Here is a 27736-nt window from a genome sequence, read left to right as displayed (position 1 = left end):
GTTTAGCCTTGTTTTTCTTAAATCTTCATTTACAGTCAGTGCATTTACTTTTTATGCGTTAAGGTAACCATCATTTTCTAACCTGGTCCAGTGTGGTCTGAGAAATGGAATAGTCTGCTATTCCCAGCTCTTCATAGTTGTTTGACAGAACATCAAACACACGAGCAAGGGAGCAGGCATGAGATGGCAGCTGATACTGCAGAACGTTGTGGTGTCTCTCTTTTAGTTCTATTCCAGGGAAGGAGTTCTTGATGTAGGCATCCACTGGGCAGGGTTCTTTTGTGGGTGCTGACAAGCGAAGCATAATAGTGTAGCCATCTCCAAACCTGTTGTAAAGTAAAGAACATAAGGAGGTTAAACATAATCATTCAAAATATGACAGCAGACACCTTGGCTGTTCATTTCACATTTGCTACTAATCATATGAAACTTAAAAATGAATGAGGATTATGCTGATAACGATGATTATGTATTTAAAAAGCCTAAATATATATGTTTGTTATTATTTTTGTAAGAATTTGTGAATAAAATGAGATTTTCTAATACATTTTCAGATGGTACCTGTTCTTGAGGTGCTGCACTGAACCAAGGCACCGGAACCCGCCGTTGACCATAATGGCCATTCGAGTGCAGAGTGCCTCACACTCTTCCATGCTGCACATAAAAAAGAATAGTGATACACAATAAAGATTTAGCCAATATTACAAACTAATATTTGATGACATATTTATCGTACTCCATAAAAACAGAACTTTTAGACAACACTGGATCTCTGGGCTGAAACATTTGCATTTGATTATTTTTACTGCATTGTGTGGCATATGTATCGGTATCAACGGATAAGTAGATGAAAAATACCAGATATTGGCATCGACCCACTGTTCCTATATCCCTGAAAACAGCACTCATTACAGACGGCAATGCTGCTCTGTATGCAGTATCAAACAATCTCCTGGAAGGTGAAATCCAGTTCTACAAACTTCAAAGATTTCCTGTGATCACACAATATACATGTAGTGTCCAGGTATTAATGGTTTAAAGTTGAGTTAATCTGACAAAGTCTCTGTGAAACCAAGGTTTGGTTAATACTTTAACAGTTTATTAGAAATCCATAACATGTCTGCTAGGTTCTGGTGTCCCCAACTGTGTGAAAAAAAGAGAACTGATTAGTCAGGCTAATGTTTTATGGTCGAATTATGCCCCATACCTGTGAGATGTGAGAATGACCGCTCTGCCTTCTTTGATGACACTGAGGATGCAGTTCCACAGAAAGCGCTTAGCCTTGGGGTCCATTCCTGTTGTGGGCTCATCCTAAGATTCATATGTCAGAAAAGTTTTCAAAAAATTACAGATATTGGACTGAGTGGATTGACAGGCAACTTTATAAGGACAAGGAATTTACAACTTATAGTGAATGCAAGATTACATATCTGCAAAATAATTGCTGGCTGAATGAATCAACAATACACAATGAAGCAAGAGCACATAATCAATCTTACTCTAGTTCTAATACACAAAATATACGACAAAGGAAGTCAATCATTTGTAAAGATTATCTCGTTGCTGTTGCACAAAAACTTTATATCTCCATTTTTAGCATTTTTTTGTACTTTTTCACATAATTTGAAAACTCCAGTTACCCTTTGCATTGTGTTTCATGTTGAACAGACAAACAGAAATAAAATCTTGTTCCATTAACTTCCATTACAAGTTAAGAAGTTAAGGTTTTTCCTTATCCAGTAAAGTTACCATTTTGGAGATACAAAGTTTTGTTTGACAGCGACAATGTAATAACAGTAAACAAAGATGGGCTGCTTGTGGCAATTAATCTGAATCAAAGCTGTGATAAACACTAACCAGAAACATAACTGGTGGAGCTCCGATAAGAGAAATGGCGGTTGAGAGTTTACGTTTATTGCCTCCACTGTAGCCTCCTGCTTCTCGATCAGCATACTGGGTCAGTCCCAGCTTTTTCACCCCCCACTGAGCAACCTAGGTGACAGAGATCAATTATTAATGCAGCTGAGACATCAAAAGACTGAACATCGTCTTTTATTAATTCACACCAACATAAAAGTACCGTGTATCTAAATAACTCTGACTGCTTCTGCTTATATTACAAAGTGTGTTCAATTTCAGTGTTCCTGAGTGACCTATAATCTTTAATACCTTTGCCACATATGGTTCAGGGACTCCTCTCAGTCGAGCATAGAACTCCAGGTGCTCTCTCCCAGTCAAAAGGTCACTGATGGCATCAAACTGAGGACAGTAGCCCATAAGCTGATGCACCCTGTCCATCTCAGTCAACACACTGAAGGTTCAAAAAGATAGAGACTCAGTTTCAAGATGCTGTCTTACCGTTACAAGCGGCATTAAATCCACAAACAAAATACAATGAAATGTATGAGAGACAAAGCCGACCTGTGATTGCAAAGGAAAGCTTCTCCATAAGTAACCCTGGTGTCTCCAGTCAGCATGAGGAAAGTAGAAGTCTTCCCAGCCCCATTAACGCCAAGAAGCCCAAAACACTGATATGCAAAAACAAAAACAACACAATTTTAATCAATAAAAATGGAACCCATTGTAGACTGTGTCTCAACAACAGAGGAATTACAACTGCTACTGAGTAATATGGAAGTATGCTGACAACTATGACATTAAATAAATGTTCACACATGGTTGAAACTACATTTTTATGATTATCTAGCTTTATACCGTACAAATGTGACATTCAATTTTATGATCTTTGTATTTATGTAAACAGGGAATCCTAAATAAAATGCATTAACATTTGGATGGAAACCTTGTAAATTTCAATAAAATGGTCATCCAAAGCAAGGTAAATCACTTTAAGGAAAAAATAGCTTTTGTCCAGTATACTCAGATTGTTGACTGGCAGTTTACATGGTACACAACACTGTATTTCGCTCACCTCTCCTCTAGGAATTCCAAGACAAAGCTGGTTCACAGCTGGCTTTTTGCCTGCTTTATAAACCTGTATCGAATGGAGAAAAGAGGACACTTCTTTTGTTTGAATGGGTGGGCTTACTGTACAGAACAATGCAGGAAATGTGATAGCTTCCAGTGTAATTACTGTCTATTATGAAATAAATATAAAATTGGAAATAAAATATAAAGTATCTGTTAGCTCATTTGAAGATCTATGTTATGCACTGTATATCTATGATGATATATAAGACATATAAAACTGGGGTTTTTAGCAGGAAATGACACACCTTGCTCAAGTCGATGAGAGTCAGAATATCCTCCTGAGTTCTTCCGCTCTTCACTCGGTCTCTCTCTCGTGCTACATCCTCATCCTCAGGACCCAAAGGTGGCAGGACAGGGTTTAACCATGGCAGCCTAGAAGAAAGATTCATAAGGTCTACTGCTTGAGAGTTTCCAATGTCTCCAATAATAAAACCTAAGAATCTTCGCTATCAAGAAAAAAACAAAAACCTGTATCTCCATTTTGTCAATTTTTATTTTTCTACACCACTTGAACAGCTGCTGTCTTTTACATTGCGTAAAAATTACTTACATTAAAAGTTAAAACTATTTTTGCCTTCTCCTGGAAGGTTACCATTTTTAAGTTACTTTTTTGGTCTTTTTAAAATATACAACAAAGCTATAAATGATTTCAAAATGTTTGGGAAAGACAGCATTAAGAATTATGCACTAATAAAATCCGTAAAGCTGTACTTAACCACATTTCAAGTGCTATTTGTGAAGTGTTGACCAAATTGTACAGCTGATATAAAAACAACTAAAAGCAAACACAGCATAATTTCTATAATACCTGGTTTATATCATTTAATAATATTCACTGTATTCCTCACTGTACTATGTAATTTAAATCTTTACTCACTTCAGATGAATAAAATAATAAAAACTATCAATATCATGAGTGATTCCAATGAATTCAAGTTTATGATTGTTTGTGTTTACTGTATTATTTTTAAATACTGTTTTATTGATTAAATATTTACTATTTTAAGATAACAGAACACCTATCGTACCTAAAACGTATAAAAAAATTGTACTGTAAGAGCACAGTGAAAATAAAAAAGACAATCCCCTCCACTGCCATGGCAAACAAGTTCTTCCCCACAAAATCCCAGGCCAGTGGCTCCAGGGTCTGCTTGGCTCCTGTGAACACAGATGAAAGAATTCTCTTTCAGTCTGTGCTAATTCTGTTATAGCACAAGCTACTGAAACCACTTCTTCTAAAGGGTAGGAATAAGGCCTTGGCCACTTCTGCCAGCATAAAGGAAAAAGCTTTTTACATTTACAAAATGAAGCACTTGTCCTAAAACAGTCTGACTGCATTACTGTTCTTTGGTGTGGCTATAAAAAGACTCTGCATGTGGCATTTACCGAGCCTCTGGAAAGCATCCGCCATCGCCTGGTTTTTAGCCATGTCAATAAGACCCCGACCCAGACAGAAGTGAGGAAAGATCAGAAAGATCTTCTTTAGGATCCTGTTAACCTCCTTTAAATGCTGAGAACAGAAAGAACAGGAAGACTCAATCATATATAAACAAAGTCTAATTGTTTTTTCTGCCAACAATCATACTTCACCATTCGCATCTGTGACAAAAATAGCACCGTCATTGCACATAATGTATTTTAACTGAGTGGAAAGGAAATGACTAAGACGTCTCTTTCGGTACCTCATCCTCAGGAAAGAGCTCCAAGACGAAGGTGGCTATGCTGCCATTGATGCCGATGAAGATGTTAATGGAGGTGAGGGTCACATAGGCCGTGCTGGGCACAGAGAACACGAACGAGGCAGGATACATGAGAGGAGTGATGGACCAGCTGCAGCAGAGGACAGAAAAACACAGTCATTTCATATCTGTAAACTAGCTTCTTCTTGAAACTGGCACTTGACAGTTAACTGGGCAAAAGGTGTTCTAGCAAAGTATATCATGACAATATTTTGACATTAAATGAATAGGAGAAGTGCATAGTTCAAACGATGCACACATATATACTGAACTTGGGCTCTCTGAGAAAATTATATATAAATTGATTTATCTAGGCAATAAGTACTTATTTATTCAAAAAATACTTTCACAATAAATTTAAATAAACAAATAAAAAAATATATTGTGATGCGATGTGAGTCAGAATATTAGATTAACCAATTCCAAAGCTCTACTACTTCTATTAAGTGTTTTTAAAAGAAACTATTACTCATTTTTTACTGCATTCATGTTTATATTCAACTACTCCTATGCAATATAATGTTTTACTTGCAAAAACATACTCTTTGCCAAAAAAAATATTTTCATGGCTTCCTAAGACTTATGAACAGTACTGTATATATTTCCTATAAATATGTTACCTAATACATATAGTCAGCTCCATTATTACTGACACATTTGGTAAAGGTGGGTAAAAAAGGTAATGACAAATGTCTTTAATTCACCTTTAAATGATGAAAACAAAAACCCTTATCAAAAGAATAAAGAAACAAAACCAGGTGTCACGGTTACTGGCTCCCCTGCTTTTAGTACTATGTGCAACCTCCCTTTACCTACATTACAGCAATAAGTCTTCTGCTATTGTGTTTGATGAGATATGAACAATACAAAACTAGGAATCTGAGACCACTCCTCAATGAAGACTTTCTCCAGATCCTACAGGGTCCCAAAGAGTCACAAAACATTTCTGTATAACCATCCTTCTTTTTACACCAAACTTACCTGTGTTTGTTGCCAAAAAGCTCTATTTTTGTCTCATTTGACCACTTATAAACCTGATTTATGAAGGTCAACACATTTTTATCTTATTTAATTTGTGTATTCTATAGTCTTCCCCGTGTTAATGAATGACAGAGAATTTGTCCACTGTGTGACCTCATATTTCTACAGTGGAGCAGTAAGTCACGGATGCCCACTTAACAGTTCCTAAACATTCAAGTGGCCTTAAAAAAACATGTTTCAGTTACATTTTGTTAATACAAAATTCTTGGGGTGCCAAAAACAATGACTCTAGGTAACAATACAGACAACAAGTAAACAAACTAAACTAACGTCCTAATCTACCTGAAACTGCTTATCAGCTCAGCACAGTTTGACGATATAGACATGATTTAACCATGCAGATTGCAAGATGGTTATGAACTTTCATTACTTGTCAGCTACATACCAAGGCCCAATCCCATTTCTTATTTTTATCCCTACCCCTTGTTTTTGAGTTTCACCTTGCCCCTTGGAACTTAGTGGCTGAAATCTTCCCCTACGAAATGGGACAACTCCCAAATAAAAAAGAACATTGCTTCATTAACAGGCTACTAGCGGTGCTCTGTAGGCGACCCTGCCAGTCTGCAGTGACAGCAGAGGAGGGTAAAGTTCAGCAGCCTCACTGCTGGGCTTTAGTTACATTTAGGGAATCGTATGCCTTCAAAGAGGGGGATGCGACAATTACTCATTATCGCCAGCAATAGTTCTTCAGTGATATGAAGCTGAAGTCAGCTGTTTTCCAGCTTGTTTGAATTTTCCAGTTCCACTTTAAATGGTGCAGCATTTCTGACACCTGAGGCGCCAGACTGTAACTGTTGTGCCATTTAAGGTGGAACGGGAAATTTAGCTAGCTAGCTACCTAGACATTAGCGTACTACTCACGATTTTTTACGCTTGTTATAAAGAAAAGGACCATAATACATTGAAACGGCATTAAACTAAGATAACAATGATTATCGTAACTTTCCGAACAGAGAAACTACTCACATGTGTGGTTTCTTTGGTCGCTTGCACAGTCATCTTACTGGATTTTCTTTTTTTTTTTTTTCCATAACACTCTGTTTGGAGTGTGTCTCTGAAAAACCTTCATTTGGAGGGCCATGTAGCCCTACCCCTCTGTCTGAACAAAAATCAGGACACCCTATCCCTAGACCTAAACATGTAAAAACGGAAAGGTAGGGCTAAGTAGCAGGGGCAGGGGATGAAATGGGATCGGGCCCAACACTCACTACATTTGGGGTAAAGAAAAAATGGTTTATGTTTGCTTTCTTGCCAAGCAATTCCTTGATGTACCTGCTACTTTGCCAAATATAAGCAAAGCAATCTCTTAGGTACCACAATTACTATGATATAGGCATTCAGCTCTGTTCACTCTTACCCATACAGCAGGAGCAACAGCACAAGTGCAGGAAGGTTTTTTTCTGACACATAGGCCTGCTGCTGGAAGCCTATGAAGATGAACAAAACCAGGGTAGCTGGCACAGTGTAGTTCAGCTGGGCAAAGACAAGACAGATCATGAGACATGAGACAAAGAAACATGTTTGTAATAGATATAGCACTGTGTAGGACAAGTATCACAGGAACCGACCATGTCCCAGACAAAGTTTGCAGTCCAGTACAGGATGGGCTTGACTCCACTAACAAACTGGAGATGTTTAGCTTTGCTGACCCTCTCCTCAATCAGAAAGAGCACAAAACTCGCCGGCACAAGAGACATGGCAAAAATCACACATATGGACAACAGGACATCCACTGATGTGGTCTTCCTAGAGACAGAGAAAGAGAGAAAGTCTTACATAAAACTGGTTCAATAGCTAAGAGCTCCTTCAACATGTACTTTAGGAACCACTCTGCAGAAATCAGCTGAAGTGAGGCTAAGACGGATGAGAAAATCTTCATACAAGGCCATTTCGGTGAGCTGTTCTTTGGTGAGGTTCAGTGGGTGGTTGTAGGCTGTAATTCCATGCGTCAGTCTGGCTGGTCCAGGAGGGAGGCTGGCCCGAAGCAGTCCGTTGTTCATGATGTTGACAAATGACACCATTGCATGCCAACCTTTGTTATTAAACCACACCTAGAGGACAGAATGGCAAAGCTGTGATGTCAAACTGAATTTAATTTTACTGGCAAGTGGGAGCAAAGTTTTCAATGCTTTGTCCTACCTTAACATTATGTTGACTACTGAGACCAGTGAGAAAGCCCGGTAATCTGTCCAGAAGCTGATTCAGTGAGCTATTCTGTAAAGAAATCAAATAAATGTGGGTTATCATGTGTGTGGCATGTCGTTGCTGTGGGAACAAAACCTTCAAAATGGTAACTTTACCGGAGGAGGAAGAAACTTTGAATGTGTGTTAATGTAAAAACATTTTATTTCAAGCAATTTTGGGTCATTGCTTATTATATGAAAAAAGAAAAAACTAAAATGGAGATACGAGGTTTTGTACATATATACAAACACCCTGAAGACATCGCTCCAATCCAGTTTTAAGTAACGAAATCGCTGCTATTGGGACAAAACCTTGTATTTGACATAATTTGAAAAAAGGTTTCTCTCTATGTTGTGTCAAAATTTCATGAAGAACAGACCAACAGAAATGGTGCAAAATTACTTGGAAAAAAACATTTCTACATTTACTTTCATTAAAAGTTAAGAACGTTTTCCCTTGTCCAGTAAACTTACTTTTTTGAAGATACAAGGTTTTGTTTTGACAGCAGCCATATCTTTCACTGAGGAAAACCACCACTTATGGTGGCTTGCTAATTAGATTATTTAATATGTCATGATAAAAGATAATCAGACTTTTAAATTCTTAAGTTGTCGCAGATGATAGTAGCATACCTCTGTTATCCTGTACTGGGTTCTGATAGCCATTATAGACTCCTCCAGCTGGTGAGCCTCAATCAGAGTCTGAGAACCTTTACCACCCAGAGAGAAACCTCCATACCTGAGGACAGAGCGGTAAACCATTTAATTGTTGCGTATTTATCTCAAATGTGAATTAAATATTGAAAAGTCCGATATCTGAACAAACTGCCTCACCTGAACTCATTCACCCACTTTTTACTCTTCAAGCTGGAATGAAACATAAGGAACATGTTCAGCTGCATGTATCACAGCGTATTCAGTTTGTTTTTATTAATGATGAATGAAGGGAGATCTCACCTTTTTTTCAGAATCTGAGGGTAAGTCTTGACGAGGTAGTCAGATATATTACGCCCAGTCAAATTCTGCAGTGTGTCGCCTGTCGATCTCTTTATCTGTGGACGACAAGTAAAAAAGGTAAAAAAAAAAGTGTTAATTAGTTCTAAACCAGGGGTCTCAAACTCAAATTACCTTGGGGGTCATTAGCAACTAGTCTTCTCCAAGAAGGGTCGATATTAAAAAATCCAGGGGAAAAAAAAGTGTCCTATATGTTTTTCTTTTCTAATCATGAGTTTAACTACTAATGTTTTTAGATAAAATGTGAGATGTTAATTTAATATTATTATTATTATTACTATTAGTAGTAGTAGCAGCAGTAGTAGTAATAATGTTTAATAAGTATTTTATTGTTGAGTTAAATCAAGTAAACTTACATTTAACAGCAAAATTTTATGCGACTCTTAAATGAAGTTTAAATGAAGTTAGTGTGAGCGAAGGGATGGCAAAGTAGAGCAGTCAATGTGCGGTCTGAGTGGATCTGTTTGATAATTCCAGTCATTTCTTAATTCCGATGCACTGCATCTACCGCTTTGTCATGAATGAATCCACGAAGGCAGATATAACTATCGGTCTAAATTACAATAACTTAGGTTTAGTTAGTTACAGCTAAACTGCAGCCGGCTCAGTGTACAGAGTTCTAACGCATACTATCTAATGCATACATGATTATTAGCTAACTACACTAAGAAGTGTGCAAAAGAAATATTGTTTTGGTCACAACTTGTGAAAGAGCTCTGAACTAATTAACTAATTAGAACTCCTAAATAATTAAAGATAAATTATACTGTCACTGTTTCATTTATTTATGGCCAGGAATTCTATGACTTTTGTGAGCTTGGTAGCCATCATATGTTGTAATTCCTGGCTTGGAACAGACTAAGAGTTGAAGCATATGTGGAAACATGTGTTTACCACAGATGTGCACTGCAGAGCCAACACGTCAGTGCTGCACAGAGAAACATGAAAAGGGTTGCTGTAGTGTGTTTTAGGAGAAATGTGAGAAAGGTTGCAACTTACAAAGTATAAGACCAGTTTTACATAACATAATTTTGCCATTAAAATGTATGGGAACTTTTTGTATTTCACATTGCAAAACAAGAACTGACCCAAATGAGAACCAAGGGAAATTATAGTTCTAATTTTTTGCCACCCAGATGTGTAACCCTAACCCAGCTTGTTAATGACGTCAGTGCACGCTCTACCACAGCAGTGTTTTTGTTGGTTTTATGAGGAAAATCAATAAACCATGTACTGTTGAGCAACAAGAGTTACACTGAACATATATTAATGTTGTCATACTGATAATAAGGTAATTAAATATGGAAACTTTCAAAATAACACCTACCACGACAATAAGACATAATGTCGGGTTTATTTGCAGAAAAAAAAACAAACAGGCTACTGCTGAAACTCATGAAAGCCATGCTGAAGATGATTAGAACAGTTAGGAATAAAACCTGAGGGTTTTGCTTCCTAACAGGAATTGGCTTGATGGCTGCCGTTAGGGACCAGTATGAAAAGACTAAATGTATCTAGAATCTGTCCCAAAACACACAATTAAATGATTAGAATCCTTTACACTGTCAAGCCATCAGGAAAACACAGAATACCATTAGCGACTACTGAAAACCACCAACACACGCTTTTAATGGGTTCTATGACTTTTTTCAACAGGGAGGTACATTAAACTGAATTCTCCAGCTGTGTTATGGACGAAAAATGGATTAAGTGATGATATCGCTAAGCAGCAGCAGTCAAAAGTTACCGTGCTGCTTCTGCCATTGTGGCACGTGATGTCACTGGGGCTGAGAGCGCATCTGTCTCAGAGTGCATGTCTGCAGCCAGACTCTATTGACATTTACACAAAGTAGTAAAGTTGAGCAAAGCTTCCATTTTTTCTGTTGCATTTCTATTACATCTGATGAATTGGCTATCTTTCTTACTATAGCTTAACACTAGTTGTGCTAATGAAATTATATAGTGCACTTTTCTGCACTTACACAAATGTACACAATTATACAGAATCAAGTGTGGAATCAGAGCTTCTATTTTTCCCAGTGAGTGTAAAAACACTGGTACTTTGGAGGCTAGGATAAATGATAACAGCATTTGCTGTAGCTAATAGCATTAGCATTAGCTTCCTAAGTGCCTTATGTCACCTTAGCAAACTCTTTACCAAGCAATAATGTAGCAGCCAATGATAGCCAACTGAAAAAGCACAGCTCCACTTTTCTTGTACCAAAAGTTTCTTTACTTTGTGCTGTGAAAAAATGCCTAGTGAGCTGTGAAAGAGGCAGATGTGGTGAGCAGCAATAGAAGGCTGATGACCTGTGGAGGGGGCAGTCCTCCTGCTCCCACTGGGCACTCAGGCAGCATTCTGCGAGCTTCCTCAGTGCTGCACTCGCACTCTGGAGATGGATGCTCCTCTGTCCAGTTGTGCTTGCTAAACAACTCCCACATGGAGTAGAGGATCTGGGGACGCAGGAACACAGTCCCGGCCTTATCCACCTCACACTGGGACTCCCTGAAGATTTTGAATCACACCATTTTACACAAACATCACGTTATTATATAACTAAAAAGAGAGACAGAGAGAGAGAGAGAGAGAGAGAGAGACAGAGACAGAGAGAGAGAGAGAGAGAGAGAGAGAGAGATGGATGACCTACATGTCTGAATCCATGCATTTGGTCCCAAACCCAGGAGGGTCCAGAAGAGCATTCAGAAGATTCTGGATGGCAGGGTCCTGTGGGGCATCATTGCTGTGAAGAAGAGAGATGTGGGAGGACAGTGAGAAGTGTCTGGCTGTTCATGCGAAAGGAAAAGCCAGAAATGTACTGTAAGATTTGAGTCTGGTTTCAAACCTGATTTGGCCATCTTTGATTACAGAATCAGGTTGAAAATACAGTTTCCTTAGTCATTGTTTGACATGCGGTATGTGTGATCAGATCAGAACATAATGATAGCCATTAGCATTTTGATTTTAGCCAGCTCACAAATGGGCTTTATCATTTATTGACTCGTGTAGTTGTATGCAAAAATCTGAAGCCCCTCAGTTAAATTACATGTATGTAATTTACAAAATGCAAAACTTTTTATTTTTTACCAATATGTTAAATTCAGCAAACAAACAGTAATGGTGCATTAAATACGGGAGAAGTGTGTTCTCTGTGGAGGATGTGTTAACTGATTAGGGAGCATTACAATGAATTAAAATTACAATCATCCAAGCACAAGTTCAAGTCCAAGCACAGTGCTCCAGTCTGAAACCTTACAAACTAGTACAGGTCTTTTAGCAGATAAAACACAAATAATGGTCTTTTAGAATGTTAGAAATTTAGAGTTTTAGAATGGTCTCTTTTATTGTTGGTGAGGGGTCTCAAAAACAGATTTCTACCAGATGGATCTTTTGACTTTGGTTTGGCAAGCAACAAATTTTAACAAGTAAGGCAAAATCTCAGGAGTGCAGTTTAGTTTTTAGCTATGTTGCATTTGCATGTTGAAGTCAATCAAACTGGATCACTCTACAGTGATTAGTCATTTCCCTGTGTTTTAGTATCAGAGCTTTCTGTCTCAGTGTACCAAAATTTGTAATTTTCTTTTTAAAGTGATTTTTTTTTTTCCTGGGGAGCGATGCCTTGATTATATTGTACAAATCTTAATGTTTGCTGGCGACATGAACTCACTGACCAATCATTATAGCCTGTGTGGAAGCACTCAGAGTTTCAGCTTCTGAATGAAGCGATAGAGCTCTCCACACTACTTTTACTTTCCAAAAGGGACAGTAGACCAAAGTCACTGCTTGCTCATTCTGTGAGGAGCAAAAGGGATCATATTTGCACTTGAAGACATTCTGATTGTGCTTTATCTCGTGTGGAGATGCATCTCCAAAATCAGCTCAGACTGATTTATGGAGATCCGAGCTGTAGCTCATGAAATGAGGTGGAGAAACTCTCCATTTTCCTTTCACATTTCCAAAGTGGAAAGCAATCTGCACAATGTTACTCTTTGCCTGTTTCGAGAGGAGCCAACCAACTTTTGATAGATATTCTGCCCGTCTTATTTTTGCAGTGTGAACAATCTGGCAAAATTCTTAAAAATTGCGTTGCATCCAGTATGAATAGTTTTCATGCGAAAAGCTCGCCTCCAAATGTTTCACATTTTGTGTTCAGTGTGTAACGGCCTTTATTCACACGTTACTAAACATTTAGAGTGACCCGTCACCAAAGAACAAGATTTCTACAACTGTACAATGTATGCGTTACATGAACGCCAATCTGATTATAGCAATACGGGTACCTGTAGAAGGTGAACTGTTCGCCATACATCCACGGCTGCAGCTCAAGAGGGGGATATTTTCCCATGGGTGGGACAATCAGGGTAAACAGCAGAGAGATCAGAACAAAGACTGCAGGCAGCACAATCTGAGAAAAGATAGGAAAAAAGCATCATATCCAAGATACTATAAAAGCATTTTTTAGAATGATGTATGTATGTTGTCCCCTTTTTTTAGTGATTATTTTTAAAGAATAATGACACCCCCTAGTTGCAAATAACTACTATTACATTGAAAACCACAGAGAAAGGCTAGCAGAAATTACCATCATAGTCATTTCTGGTATAAACACTGCATCGTTTGTGTGATACGCTGTCTCACAGCTAATGCAGCAGAGTGATGACAACCTGGTTAACTAATGACAGTGTTCTCGCAGTCCAGTTCTCTTATTTTAAACTCACATTTGTTCAGTGCAGAGCACTCTAGTAAGTGTGGCCTGCAGATCAAAGTTGAACAGTGAGGACGTTTGATTCGGTCCACCAAAAAGTAACCCTAAACCCATCTCTTCACCCAACAACAACTAACATGTTTTATAGTACATCTTGTTTATTAAATTCTATTTCCATATAAAATTGTATTTTTTAAGTATTTTAGTAACAAAATGTAATGTTATAAAATACGTTTTTAAAAACTCTATTTGAGACCTACCTATCTTCTTCATTTGTATATTGCTTTGTTGATTTTGGCCCATGGCACATCACAAACATTGCATTTTGGCCAACCAAGACAAAAAGCACCCCTGAAGTACGTCATGTGCACCTGTAGCAGAGGTGATCCAGAGAGGGTGCTGCAGAGGCTGAACTGATCACAGTAATAATGTTACTTTGAGTTTAAAAAAAAGGGTTAAAATTTTAACAAGGCTGATGTCAATTATTATCAGGGCTGCAGGAATCTTGGGGACGAGTGGGCATTTGACCCACCACTTTTCAAAGTACTGGGGCATGATCCACACTTTCTGATTGAGTTCAGGACACTTACATCAAAAAGAAAATCTTGGCTCTAACTAAACTGCACAGAGTGTTGACACATGAATCTAAAGCACAAAACTAAATAAACGCAGTTGTAGAACCATTCAAAATCTTCATCTCTGCTGCGGGGCTGGACATTTTCCAAACAGTAAAGCCTTAATGAGTTTGTGCACAGTGTGGGGAGCTGTGGCCCACAAAATGAGGAAAAATGTTTTACTGCGATACACAAACTAACGGCGTTGATCACAGTTCATGTTGCACTATGTGAATTTATTAAACAGCAGTTTGAATATTTCTTACTGCTACACTGCTAAACAAGGGGTTCTTTCACACCTACTGTGTTAAGTTTGTTTTGTTTTGACGTGTGAACACTCCACCTGTATTCAGGTCAGCACCAAAGAACAGAATTAGTCTGACAAAAAATGCAAATCTCGTAGTGCTCATACTGTTCTTGCAGCAGGAGCTGCTGTTAATAACAGCAGAGGAGCAATAAAATAATATCGAAGATATGCGTTTGATTATGGCACATGGATCATGGCTAGTATTTTTAGCCAAGCATCAGCAACGAGGTGAAATTTAAACTGGTAAACCAATCATAAAGAAGCAGATATCAAGTAGAGTTCATTGTTATTGCTTTGTTTGTGATACACAAACTATTTTTTATGTTTGTATTTTTATGGTGGTCAATATGAGTGCAGCAGAGCGTTTACATCCCTGCAAAATGTCTGACCAATAAACAACACTCACATGTGTAATTTAGTCCACTTTAGCTGTTGCAGTGTGAAATGAACTGAACTAAAAAAAAAAAGATAAAACACCACAAAAACCCAAACTCTGGTGCCGACTTAGGAAAATGAACTGGGTATGAGAACAGCCTGATGTTCTTCAGAGATGTTAGCCAGCAATCAAGAAGTTTTGTCCCACCACTTTTGGGGTTATTATTTTAAAGTAACATATTTTAGTTTTTCATAAAGACAACAGCTTTAGGGTGTGATTATTCTTTAAATAATCAATATAATTAACCTTCTTAGGACTAAAATGAATAATTTGTCTTTAAACTTTTTAACAACTCATTTTGCTTCTTACAGATTATTTAATTATTTTCCACTCATAGCTCATCCAAAGAAGCAGGCAAATTGTGTCAAATGCACAGATTCTAAGTTCGATTCCACAGTTTTCTTTTGTCCAATAAAAACTATCCTTGGCATTTTTGTGCTACTTTTTTTCATTTGACATCAAAACAGAAAACAAGTCAAGAGTGCAGACCCAAACTTTCCCATACAAACCTAAAGTGAATTATCATTATGCACTAACGTAATTAACCATACAATTGTGCAATTAGACTTATATAGTATAAAGAGCAATACCTTTGAACTTTTATATGTTAATAATCAAAGTGATTGATCTTTTTTTTTTTCAAATGGAGAAAAATGTGTCATATTCAAGTAATTTCAGAATGATATATCTATGCTGTCTCATTTGTAATGATTCTTTGTTAATGATCAAGACACCTCAAAAACGTCTTGAAGACAGCCTGTAGTTGTTTCTTTACCTGAGCTATGAAGCCTCGGCGGCTTCGTAGGGCATACAGCAGCCTCTTAGTGAAGAGCGCTCTGAGCTGCTGCCAGGTCAAGCCCCAGCCTGTGAGAGGTACACTGCCCCGGCCGTCGCCACTCAGTGGGTCTGTCTCCTGGGCCTCTGTGTAGAGAAGCCTGCTGGTTAATTCCTATTCATTATACCTGGGCCACTCAGTCTGCAAACTAATTACACTATCGACAAAAACCAATTTTGTTGCAGATGCACATATAAAATGATTCCAATATGATGTTGGTACTTGTACATCTTCATGTATTTCAATTAGGCTGATATTTTTACTAGAAAATACTAAAAATAGAGCATTATAGTATATTACTTGCAGTTCCCATAAAAACTTTAAAAAAATATTGAGTAAAGCTAAAAGATGTAAATCTGCACTGCACGTATTATTATTGTATGTAAAATAGCTGTTAAATGTTTAAATGGCAGTGTATGTGAGATTCTGCACAGGGGTGAGGCTGTAGCTGTAGAATTAGCTTTTGTACCTGTCCTGCTTTGACGTTTCCATCCTATTGAAAGCGAAGGCAAGACAAAACAAAGAGAGGCAAGACAAAACAAAAGTTTTCAGCCACAGTTTACAAACTGCCAGTGACTGCTGCTCTAGGAAAGGTTTTCTGTAATACCTGCTGGTATCACTCAAAATGTAGTGAAACTGATTGGTAGATTTTCAACTTGTGTTTATCCCTTTAATGCCTACACAAAACAGCTACTTCTGCCTTTTAATCCCCTCCTTTTTAGTAAGGTTTTCTTAACCCTGTTGTTGCATAAGGCCTTCTGAAGCCAGTCACCTTTTATTGTTACTCTGAATAAACTATTCTGAATTCTGTTCTGAATGTATGCGTACGCTCACTCAGAAACAATCACAATGCATCCAACAATAAGTAGCAGCACCGCGCTTCTTTTACATAGTGCTAGAAAACACAGCACCACACAGAAATCTCAAATTCCATACGCTGATGTTTCATTACAGTGTTTCCCACAGATCTGAAACTTAGACACAGACTCTAAGGCATAAATAACAAACAAAACTCATATTACTAACAACACTCTTTCCTCAATGATTTCACTCAGCTATTATAAATACATTTTTGATTTAAAAGAGCAAGTATGTCAGTTACATAAATACAGGGAGATTCACTAGTAAGAGGCCCTGAACATTTTGTAATAACACTTGCTGGGACGAAGCAATCCAAACGAAGCAACATGCAATGTGCTCCTCAGTATATGGAGCTTCGTACAAGCCGGGATGCCCCTACGTCAGAGTGTTGAGGTAGGCGCCGGACAGCCGTTGCGACGTTTAACCTCAGTTTGCAACTTCCGGGTGCATACCCCGTAACCCTTCATGTGTCTGGCAGAAAACGGAGATCAATTCCAGCATCACATGTAATGCAATGGATTACACATACGTCAAGGTATGTATTGTATTTTTGTGGTTCAGATTGCTTCATCCTAACGGGAGTTACAACAGAATATTCGGGGCCTCTTTCAAGTGAATGTATTAATAACATTATATTCACTAAAAATTATGATCTGAAACAATTCAGCGGAATATACAACAAAGTTTAGCGGGAATCTCTTGTAACTAAGCAATGGTCAGAAGAAGAATATTAGCTAACGTTAATGGTGGCTGTTAATGAAACTTGTCCGACTTTCTCAACTCTCTGAGAAACACGACTGTTACTCTATAAAGAAAATAACAGTACTATACAATAAAAACGCCTACAGCTATGTATAAGAAGCTAACTATTTTAGCTTTGCTCAAGCTCAACTAATGTTGGTTTATTTACACAACTAGTGAATACAGATGCAGGTTGATGATGAGAAAGTGTCTAAATTTAATTCCCTATATAGCACAATACTAATGAAGGAGAATGCTCAATGATGAACAAGTCACATCTTTAGAATGACAGATATTTTTAACATTTGCAGTCAGGTTGACATCCCTTTCAGAAGAATGGAGCGCAGTACATTCTAACATCTCCACACAACATCGTAATCAAAAAGTGAAACTAAATTGAGCTATCAATGTTATTAACCCCCACACTGCAGAGCATTCAGAAATCCAGTTGTCAGCCATGCTGAATAGTTGAAAACAGCAACAACCACACGCAAGTTAACATTCTGAAAAAGCTGCATTTTGTCCATTCACACAAAAACAGTGAATTTTCAAAAATCCCGACCCAAAAACTCGGTTTTCAAGACAGGAAGCCTCAAACATATAAGGATATGTGTGGACAGGGTCTTACTTTCAACCCACCTGAATTTCACCAGTTTCTAAACGATCTGAGCACCTGAAGATAAGCTATCGGGGCCATCAAAATAATTTGGGACCATAAAGTGTTACTTGTTGCCTTAGCCATTTGATGTGAAATGATTGTTTGGTTAAACTATGGACCCAGGAAAGTCTCTAGAAAACGCAGAGTGGACGTGTTTACCTGCGTCTCTGTCTTCCGGTGGCTCCCCCTGCTGGCTTGGAGACACTGCAGGCTGGGTTGCTGCCTCATCCAGCTCAGCATCTACACCCGTCTCCTCTGCCACCTTCAGAAAGATCTGAAATGTGCGTGCAGAGTTCAATAAACAGATGCTTCGCCTCTCCCCCGCTGCTCCGGCTTACAGAGCGGATCAGTAAATCCGTGACAGACAGGGACACGATCCCTGAAAAACTTTCTGTACACTTTCTGTACTGATCTTATGCTGAACCAAGTCATGCAAGTTTTAAAATGCAAGCAGGCTGAGAAACTTTCACCTGTATACAGAGGGTTAAAATACAGGAAATAGACCAGTGGGTTACAATACGAAAACTAAGGAATGGAAACTCACTTTCACAACCTCATGATTTAGAGAGGCTAAATCCTCTTAAGAGGGCATAAAGTGGAAGTGACACATGGAAGCTCTTGCTTGGAATTAACCTCCTCACCTCCTCTAGTGTGGTGTCAGACAGGCCATAGCTGACGATGCCAAACTCAGCCTGACGTTTGTCTAGCTCTGCCAGGAAGAGGGCCAAAGTGCCATCTTCTGAGGCAGCGTTCGGGAGGTTAATCACCACCTCTCTGCCAACGTCCTCCACCAGCCGAGCCGCAGGGATGTGCTGCTGAGCTAGAGCCATGAGACCATTTACATCTGCAGGAAGAGCTGAGAATTAACTAAGGTTCAGAGATTTACATAAACCACTTAAAAGACAGTAATCACACTGGGCATTACTCTGCATGCCCACTTCTGGAGAAAAAAAGCATGGTCCTAAAGGTCCCCCACTCTCTTCAATTCTGGTATTTTGTTTTCTGACATGTATTTTCAGACACGGAAACCTTGCACACAAGGGAAATTGCAACAAAAAGCAAGTAAAGGAAGTATAATGGTCAGATGGGCAGACAGATGGTTTAGTAAGCAATAATAACAAAAATAATGGAGGAAAACAGCAAAGTACATGACAAATCAAGCAATAACGTTAACATTTTTATTACAAATGCAATTACAAAAGAGTTGGGACAGTAGCTAAAAGGCAAATAACAACAGTAAGCCGCTATTTACAAATCTACTTTGACCTGTACATGAAAGAAATTGATGTCTGCAACAAGCTGGGACAGGGGTAATTTAAGACTAGGAACATTCTGAAATGTTCAAAAAACATCTTAAACAAGTGATGCAATCATGCTTGAGTATAAAAGGAGCATTAACGAAAGGCAAAGTGAGCCTTATGAGCAAGGATGGGTTGAGACTTGACACTTTGCCAAAAATGCTTCAGCAAAAAACCCCACAGCTTTAAAATAAGGATCCTCCGCAAATGACTGCAGGAATTTTATGTATTTCACCCTCTACGGGTCTGTCATTGTATGGTGGGATATTAGGAGGTAACTTGCACATCTGTGAGGATTTGGAGCAACATGTTGCATTCTAGAAAACATCTTTTTCAGTGACCTCCATGTTATTTATTTATTTCAAACATAGCAACACTAAGGAACATTGTGCATGTGTTACAACAGCATGGCTGCATGATTAGAGACTGTTAGACCGGCCTGCCTGCAGTCGATACCTGTCTCCCACTGAAAAAGTGTACAGAACACAACAACAAAGGCCATGTGTGGTGGCACAGCTGGAGCCTTTTATGTGTCTTCAGTCCCCAAACTATTATTGAATGTTGTTAAAAAGCAAGTTGATGTAACACAGTGGTAAGCATGCTCCTGCCCTAACTTTGTTGGAATGAGCTTTTGAAACTTCAAATTTTCAAACATTTTTAATGACTGCAAATTTACAAAAAAAGTTTTTATAAGGTAAAACACAAGATACGATGTTTATCGCTTTCAATTTAGCACAGGTCAAAAATGTACTAATCACGGCATTCTGTTTTTAATTAACATTCCACATACTGACACAATTTCTTTTGGGATTGGGTTTGTATATTGATAACAATAATAATAATAATAATAATAATAATAATAATTCCTCTCCTCATTATTTTATTCCTCTACACCTAATTTGCCTCTGAGCAAAAGAGGGAAGAAAACAGAAGTGTGATGAGAGGACTTCAACCTCCAACCTACGTTTCAATTGGTTTCAATTTTAGCACTGATCTTTATAAAGCCATGCTGAACACTCACCTAAGCCATTGACCTCACTTCCAAGTCCAGTATCATCACTTCTTGAGGAATCGCTGTCCTACAACACACAGGAATGACAGTGTTACCAAAAAGCCAAACATGCGTTATGCAGCTTCGATATTTTGAGCTGAGGCCGATGCACCTTCGTAAGTGCAGTTGCTGAGAGCTTTTCTCTGCTGGCGCTGCTTGCTACCCGGCTCTGGAACTCCTTCTTCACAGCAGTGAGGTAGTAGCCAGTGCCCAGATGTGCTTTTAGAAAGAGTGAAGAGCCACAGCAGCATAGCTTGCCCTGCGAGATGATGGCAATGCGGTCGCCCAGGAGATCAGCTTCATCCATATAGTGTGTAGACAGAACGATGGTGCGATCTGAAAATAACATGGGATTTTTTACAGTGATTTTTCGTGCTGTTGAGGGGTTGATAGGGTGCCATGATAAGTACAATTGGTGTACATTAACTGTGAAAGGTCTGGGGTAGGGATATAAATGACTAACAAATTCATCATTAACTGACAAACAAACAATTGTTTAACAAGTGCTATCAGTAAAAAAAAACTTTCCAATAAACAACTAACAGATAATACAATAAATGCTAAATTTAGGCTGGAATGCTCCTTTAATTGAAAAGCACAGCAAAAAACAAACGTTACTTGGAACTGTTTAAAAATGTAGGTGTTCCCAAACTTCTGATGTGGGTGTAATTCGGTAAATAACGGAGCACGGTAAAATGGAATAACCTTTGCGGTATTTGAGCAGCAGGTCCCAGATCCCACGTCGTGAGTAGGGGTCAACGCCAGCAGTTGGTTCATCTAGGATTACAACCTTGGACCCTCCTATGAAGGCTATAGCCACAGAGAGCTTCCTCTGCATGCCTCCTGTGGGGAAAAAGAGGAGACTGATGATGAAAGCATCACAGCACACACTAAAACAATGCTCTTACACTTTGACAGGCTCTGTGGAATTCTGTTGATGTGAGCACCTGAGAGATTCTTGGTCTGTTCATGACGTTTGTGTGTAAGCCCCACGTCCTCCAGAAGGGAGGCCATCTCCTCCTTTACTTCAGCACTGCTCATTCCTTTCAGACGGCCATAGAACCACACATGCTCCTCCACAGTTAGCCTATACCAATGAAATAGAATGTACACTTTTAGAAAACATTATGCCAGAACCCTCATTAACCTCAGTTAGAGTTGTTCTGCTATACATTCAAATTGACATTATATAATGACTTAATTGCAATTACGTAATAACACTTAGATAATTAGACAAATTACAAAACCACAACAAAAATAATTTTTTTTTTCTTTCTGCAACCTAAGACTATTTGCCTAACAACAACTTCGAATCAAATTCAAATTCAAATTCAAATTACAATTCTTTTTGAAAGCTTACAACCTGCACTCTCAAGGGTTCTGGCAAATAATAATTAAATAAAATGTAAGTTTCAAAGCATAGAAGCCAGATAATGTTCTGAGTCAGATCAGAGTCCAAAACTGTCCCAAGCCCAACAAAGTTCTGCCCGAAACTGACCTGAACTGGCATCACCTAACCCTGGCTTCTATGCTTTGAAACTTAGGGCTGGTTAAATTATAGTGTAGTGATATCAGGTGTCATTAGATTACTGATAAAAAAAATATGAAATGTTTGGTAAATTGAATAAAATTAAGGCATTCTTTAAACTGAAAAAATAGTTTTCACTTTGCCAGTGATAGCGGGCAAGCCAGATTTTCTTCCTTCAGGTCAGGATTTGGTGTTTAAAATCTGGCAGGAAAAGGGATTAGACCTGCTCCAAAAATTATTTAAAGACAGAACAATACAATCCTTTGAAGGGTGTGGAAAAACAAATATACTTCAGAATATTCTCACTTCTTTTGCCATCTACAAGTGAGACATTTTGTCCTAAGGAATTTGAAAAACTACAGGTATGTCCTTTCTGGAAGAAATCCTCACACAGCCTACACCTGATAAATTTATTTATACACGTGTGAAATCTTTTGGACAGAAGATAGCTCATTCCACTTATTTCATTAGAAGACAATGGCAGCAAAACTTAAGACCAAATATAGATGATGATTTTTGAAAATCAATCACAGGAAACACTGTAATGCAGACAGGCAAACTCCATTCACACACTGCACTGCACACCATGGCTGAGGAGTAAGTTAGGCTGGAATACCCCACAGTGCCCAAAATATAATACAGATATTGGCTGATATGCACACGTTTTGTACATGTCGAAGAATTCAGAAATGCTGGAGAGAGGTGATGAATGAAATGGCTGCTCTACCTTGGTACAATATAAAATTATTACCTCTTCAGTATATTCTAGCAGCAGACATGGACAACATGGCAAACAAAAATCACATTAAGTGCAGCTGGAGTTTTTATACACCTCAGTGTCACTGCTGGACTGAGAATAGTCCACCAATCAAAAATATCCAGCCAATAAAGTCCTATGACCACTGATAAAAGACTAGAGGACAACTAACACAAACTGTGCAGCAACAGATGAGCTGTTGTCTCTGACTTTACATCTACAAGGAGGACCAACAAGGTAGGTGTATTTAACAGAGTGGACAGTAAGTGGAGACAGTGGTTAAAAACACAGCACCACTGCTGAGTCTGACCCACTCGTACCAGAGCAACACAAACTAACACACCACCACCACCACGCCAGTGTTACTGGAGTGCTGAGAATAATCCCCCACCCAAATAATACCAGGTCTGTGATGGTCCTGACCATTGATAAAAAGAGTAAAGGTTGGATAACAAATTATGCAGACAAACAAATTGACTACAGTGGTAAGAGGAGCTGACAAAATAGGCAATAAATGTACATAAAATGTAGGTGTACATCATGGATAACGCCACAGCTATTTATTACTTCAGCAGGAAGTATTAGTTGGCATAGTAACATCTTACACATCGAAGAGGACATTGTGCTGGGGACACACTCCCAGCATTCTGCGGATTTCGCTCATGTCTGTACGGATGTCCATGCCTTTAATGTACACTGAACCGGCAGTTGGGGGAAACAGTCCGGTCAGAATGGATCTGTCATAAGAAAAGATAATGGTGATGAGCGGTAATTAGTGAAATAGAGCTGTTAGTTGTCAAAGAGCTTTAGTTACTGTATTAGAAATCTGAATAAAACTGTTCACAATTCATAATTTTGGCTCTTACAGTGTGGTTGTCTTGCCAGCTCCATTATGACCCAGGAATGAAGTGATCTGGCCCTCATAAAACTTCAGACTCAGGTGATTGACAGCAAGTTTGGCCCCCTTTTTATAAATTTTGACCAAGTCATGTATGGCTACTCCAAGGATGAGATCAGGCTCAGCCTCAATTCGATCTGTAAAACAGCAGAATCAACAAACTATATAGAAACTATTACATACATTTACCTAAATATGACCGAAATATTGAAATAAAACTATGGTTAAGCTGACGATGCTCTTATCATAAAACGCCAATCATGCTTATTTCCGTATTTACTTCAACTTGGTTGAAATGTGGTTGATCGGCCAAGGTGTTAACTGTCCAAAGTTTGCTTTAAATACATGAACTCTAGAACAAAAAATGGCAATCATCTCTTGGCTGATCAGCTACATTTGGGGAAGAAGAAAATTGTGCATATACTGAATCTTTTACAGATTCTTTCCATCAAACCACAGTCTGGTAGTGTTCTTACTGTCTGGCTCATCTTGGGGTGCAGGAGGAATGGGCAAGCCAGCCTCCAGTGGTGCTCCTGCCCAGTAATTCAGCTGGAAGGCAAAATACCATGGTCTGGGTATTCCATACTGCCCTGGAAGAAAAATACCAACAGTCAGACTCACACAGAAGAGATAAAGGTCAAACAAATAGCAAGTCCACAAAACTGCTGTATAGCACTATATAAAGACAACTAAATAAAGAAAGAATCCAATGTATGAATTTACTTCAGGTGTAGACTTTAATACAAATCTACGAAACCAATAACCACAGTGTTTAAAAACAGACCTACATTTGTACCCACCAAAAGAACTTTCAATGAGTTTGGACACATACTTTATTTCCCACACCAATACCACAACTAACCTGGAAACACAGCTTCGATATACCAGGTGGCCACGCCATAGATGAAGGCATCCACATACAGCATTATAATTGAGGTAATCAAGTTGTATTTGTCTCCTTCAGTAGGGCTGGACAGCATGTTGGACCACTGAATGCCCAATCCCTGCTCCTCATACAGAGATAAGTACTCACAGCCAAACCCGAAGGCTACCGGAGAGAGGAAGCTCTGGAGGACAGACAAAGCATCATTTTGAATTATTCAGCTCCTTTCATTTCAGTACAAATCAGGCAACAGTGACCCCTTTAGTGGGTCTTTATAATACATAATGTATACATGTCTTACTTTTTGAACAAACATAAATAAACAAATACAAAGAATACAAAGCAAGAACACATAAAAAGGCTTTTGCTAGTGTTAATTAATTAAAAACAACCCTTAGAGGTTGACAGTTATTACTGTCCTTTTGCTATACTATACACAGATGAGCCAAAACATTATGACCGATCACAGATGAAAGTCAATAACGTTGATTATCTTTTAACAACAATTTATTTAGAGGATCTCCGAAATGGCAAGGTTTGTGGGGTGTTCCTGGTCAGCAGTGGCGAGCACCTACCGAAAGGAGGGACAAACCACGAACCGGTGACAGGGTGTTGGGTGCCTAATGCTCATTGATGCGCAAGGGCAATGAAGGCTATTCTGTCTGTGCTGACCCAACAGAAGAGCTACTGTTGTACAAGTCACAGAAATTTTTAATGATGATTACAGAGGAATGTGTAAGGGGCTGCACAGACCAGTCAGGGTGTCCATTCTAATCCCTGTCCATCGTCAAAAACATCTACAATGGGCACAAAAGCATCGTAACTGGACAGTGGAGCAATGGATGCACTGTGGGAAGAATGTGATGCTCTGGGCATGTTCGGCTGGGAAACCCTGGGTCTGGGCATTCAATGTGGACATCACTTTGACACGTGCTACCTATCTAAGCATCCTTGCAGGCCATGTAAACCTTTTTCATGGCAGGAGTATTCCCCGATAGCAGTGGAGTCTTTTAGCCACACTGCACATTAGGGGTGGGAATCTCTAGGCACCTCACGATTCGATTACGATTCAGAGGGCTGCGATGCGATTATAAAACGATTATCAATGCATCTCGATGCATCTTTTTTTCTATACAGCATTTCTATTTACTCACTGTGTGAGCTCAAGTTTCAAGTTTATTTGTCATTTGCAGAACATGTCAGGACGTTTATGCTTTGAAATGCTTGTGGTGAGGCTCAGCTAATCACTCTACAGAAAGTAAATAAGTAAAAATAAAAATACAAGAAAAACTAACTGACATATATTAAATATACACAAAATATAGAGACAATATACATTTTAAAGTGACTTGGTGTTATTGTTCTTTAAAGTGACTTGGTACTTTTAAAGCAAAGTATTTGTAATGATCCATAATGAATTTACTTCAAATATCTTTTTTAATAAATCAAATGGAAGTTATGTGGCAAGTGAACTAGAAGGCTCTCATTCAGTGCTCTTGTTTGGAGCACGAGACACTGCTGCTACTAATCTGCGATCAAATGCGCAGTTACGGTGAAATAAGATCCAGTGTCAGTGGATGTCCACGCAGCGCGTTACAGCCGTCCTGCCCGTTTTCTTTAGTGATTTTATAGTTAACTTCGGTTTTGGTCTCGTTGTAGAGACGGGGGGGTCGCTGTGTCAGTAAAGTATCTTTGAGATGGGTCGTGTGCAACACAGCGCGAAAGCCCTGTTTCGCAACAACTGAGAACCGGTGTGCAGACTGCAGGTCACTTAGCGTTACTGCGTTATTCGCATTTATAAGCAGCGCAGTTGGTTTCCTGGTCCGTTAAATCAGCAACGAGAGACTGTCACACACTAAAAAGTGGCGAAGCTGAAGTCAGCTTCTCTTTCGAATTCGAGGTGGAACGGGAAAACTTGAACAAGAAGCTGGAGAATAAGAAGCGACTTCAGCCTCGTAAAACAGTCGAACGCATTTCACAATAAGCTGCTCTAGTTTTGAATATAGGTTTCCTGAGGGAAAGGGGAGGAAAGCGGCTAACCTAAAGCAGAGCGAAGTAAATCTGCGCTCTCGTTTATATTGTTTAGCCTATACTAGGACATTATCACACACTGAGACATACTGGACATAAATGTTGTGGCTCCCAAGCTGGTTTGATTTTTGTTGAAAGGACTAAATGGCTCTTCTGAACATCTGTGTTGTGACTCCTGACCTAACCTGGCTTTAATGCAGAGGGAGCCGGTCGGGTTTCTCACTCACCCAGCAGTGTTTTTGTTATGTGCCGCCACAGACTGTCTGGGCGCTGCACTTATCCACTTCCAAGTTCTGCCTTTTGTGTTCCTTCAACATTACGTTATAAATTAAATATTTAGAAAATCGATTTTTGACATTTGTTAATCAATTCAGAATCGTTCACATCCACATCGCGATGCATCTAAGAATCGATTTTTTCCCACACCCCTACTGCACACGTTGCTCAGCAATGGTTTGAGGAACATAATAAGTTTAAGGTGTTGCTCTGGCCCTTAAATTCCCCAGATCTCAATCCGATCAAGCATCTGTGGGATGTCCTGAGAAAAACAAGTCCAATCCGTGGCAACTCCACCTCACAACTTACAGAACTTAAAGGAACTGTTGCTAATGTCTTGGAGCCAGATGGTGTCACATGAAGAACCAAAAGTATATTAGGTATAGTAGGTCAAATATACAATTGTGTATTAACATAATTAATAAGTTATTAACTACATTAATTAGTTTACGGATATTTGTCTTTCCTGTATAGCCATGATTCAGGGAACCTAATTCCATACTCACTGCTAGGATTCTGTGCGTGCTGGTGAGGTATTCCCTCCAGGACACACACAGCACATAGGGCAGGTAAAGAGAGAAGTACGCAAGGTCTCCACAGGCTGCTGCCAGGTTAGCACGGGAGAAGAATGTGCTGATAAGGAAGCACAGCATGATGGTAGCTGTGGCAAAGGCAGCGAAGAAGAAGAAGACCACCACAGGGTCGCTATAGGGCAAGATGTCTCCAATCTAGAGCAAAGAACACAAAGGTGTGGAAGCAACACATACTTAAAAATAAACATGATTTTTAAAGAGATAATGATAATTACCAAAGAACAAATCAAATAATATCCACTTGATTTTTCTACTCACTTGCTTCAGGAGGCTTGATTAACTAAATCAAGTGTGTAAT

At 38.8% G+C, this 27736-nt stretch overlaps 1 protein-coding gene across 4 annotated transcripts in view; it reads right to left on the bottom strand.

Moving 5' to 3' along the window:
* zgc:172302 (phospholipid-transporting ATPase ABCA1) overlaps nt 1-27736 on the bottom strand; it is a 42615-nt gene that overhangs the window by 1594 nt on the left and 13285 nt on the right. For 2 of the 4 annotated variants that reach the window (XM_036586337.1, XM_036586339.1), the window contains exons 16-49: nt 27352-27573; nt 24518-24722; nt 24132-24245; nt 23624-23792; nt 23363-23494; nt 21420-21559; nt 21178-21315; nt 20585-20808; nt 20443-20500; nt 18765-18967; nt 18283-18397; nt 16333-16356; nt 15804-15949; nt 13247-13371; nt 11617-11709; nt 11279-11474; nt 8912-9006; nt 8789-8821; nt 8588-8693; nt 7911-7985; nt 7653-7822; nt 7340-7517; nt 7129-7244; nt 4674-4821; nt 4378-4501; nt 4020-4149; nt 3237-3363; nt 2933-2995; nt 2422-2528; nt 2170-2311; nt 1858-1992; nt 1208-1311; nt 562-654; nt 83-326 (exon numbers count right to left, since the gene is read on the bottom strand). In XM_036586337.1, the coding sequence (XP_036442230.1) occupies nt 83-326; nt 562-654; nt 1208-1311; nt 1858-1992; nt 2170-2311; nt 2422-2528; nt 2933-2995; nt 3237-3363; nt 4020-4149; nt 4378-4501; nt 4674-4821; nt 7129-7244; nt 7340-7517; nt 7653-7822; nt 7911-7985; nt 8588-8693; nt 8789-8821; nt 8912-9006; nt 11279-11474; nt 11617-11709; nt 13247-13371; nt 15804-15949; nt 16333-16356; nt 18283-18397; nt 18765-18967; nt 20443-20500; nt 20585-20808; nt 21178-21315; nt 21420-21559; nt 23363-23494; nt 23624-23792; nt 24132-24245; nt 24518-24722; nt 27352-27573 (4494 nt within the window). The remainder of the gene's footprint in view (nt 1-82; nt 327-561; nt 655-1207; nt 1312-1857; nt 1993-2169; nt 2312-2421; nt 2529-2932; nt 2996-3236; nt 3364-4019; nt 4150-4377; nt 4502-4673; nt 4822-7128; nt 7245-7339; nt 7518-7652; nt 7823-7910; nt 7986-8587; nt 8694-8788; nt 8822-8911; nt 9007-11278; nt 11475-11616; nt 11710-13246; nt 13372-15803; nt 15950-16332; nt 16357-18282; nt 18398-18764; nt 18968-20442; nt 20501-20584; nt 20809-21177; nt 21316-21419; nt 21560-23362; nt 23495-23623; nt 23793-24131; nt 24246-24517; nt 24723-27351; nt 27574-27736) is intronic. The other 2 variants (XM_036586340.1, XM_036586341.1) reach the window with 1 other exon arrangement.

Source organism: Colossoma macropomum, unplaced genomic scaffold (assembly GCF_904425465.1).
Source record: "Colossoma macropomum unplaced genomic scaffold, Colossoma_macropomum, whole genome shotgun sequence".
In the NCBI taxonomy this organism is placed as follows: Eukaryota; Metazoa; Chordata; class Actinopteri; order Characiformes; family Serrasalmidae; genus Colossoma; species Colossoma macropomum.
This window is presented reverse-complemented; position numbering and strand designations above follow the sequence as displayed.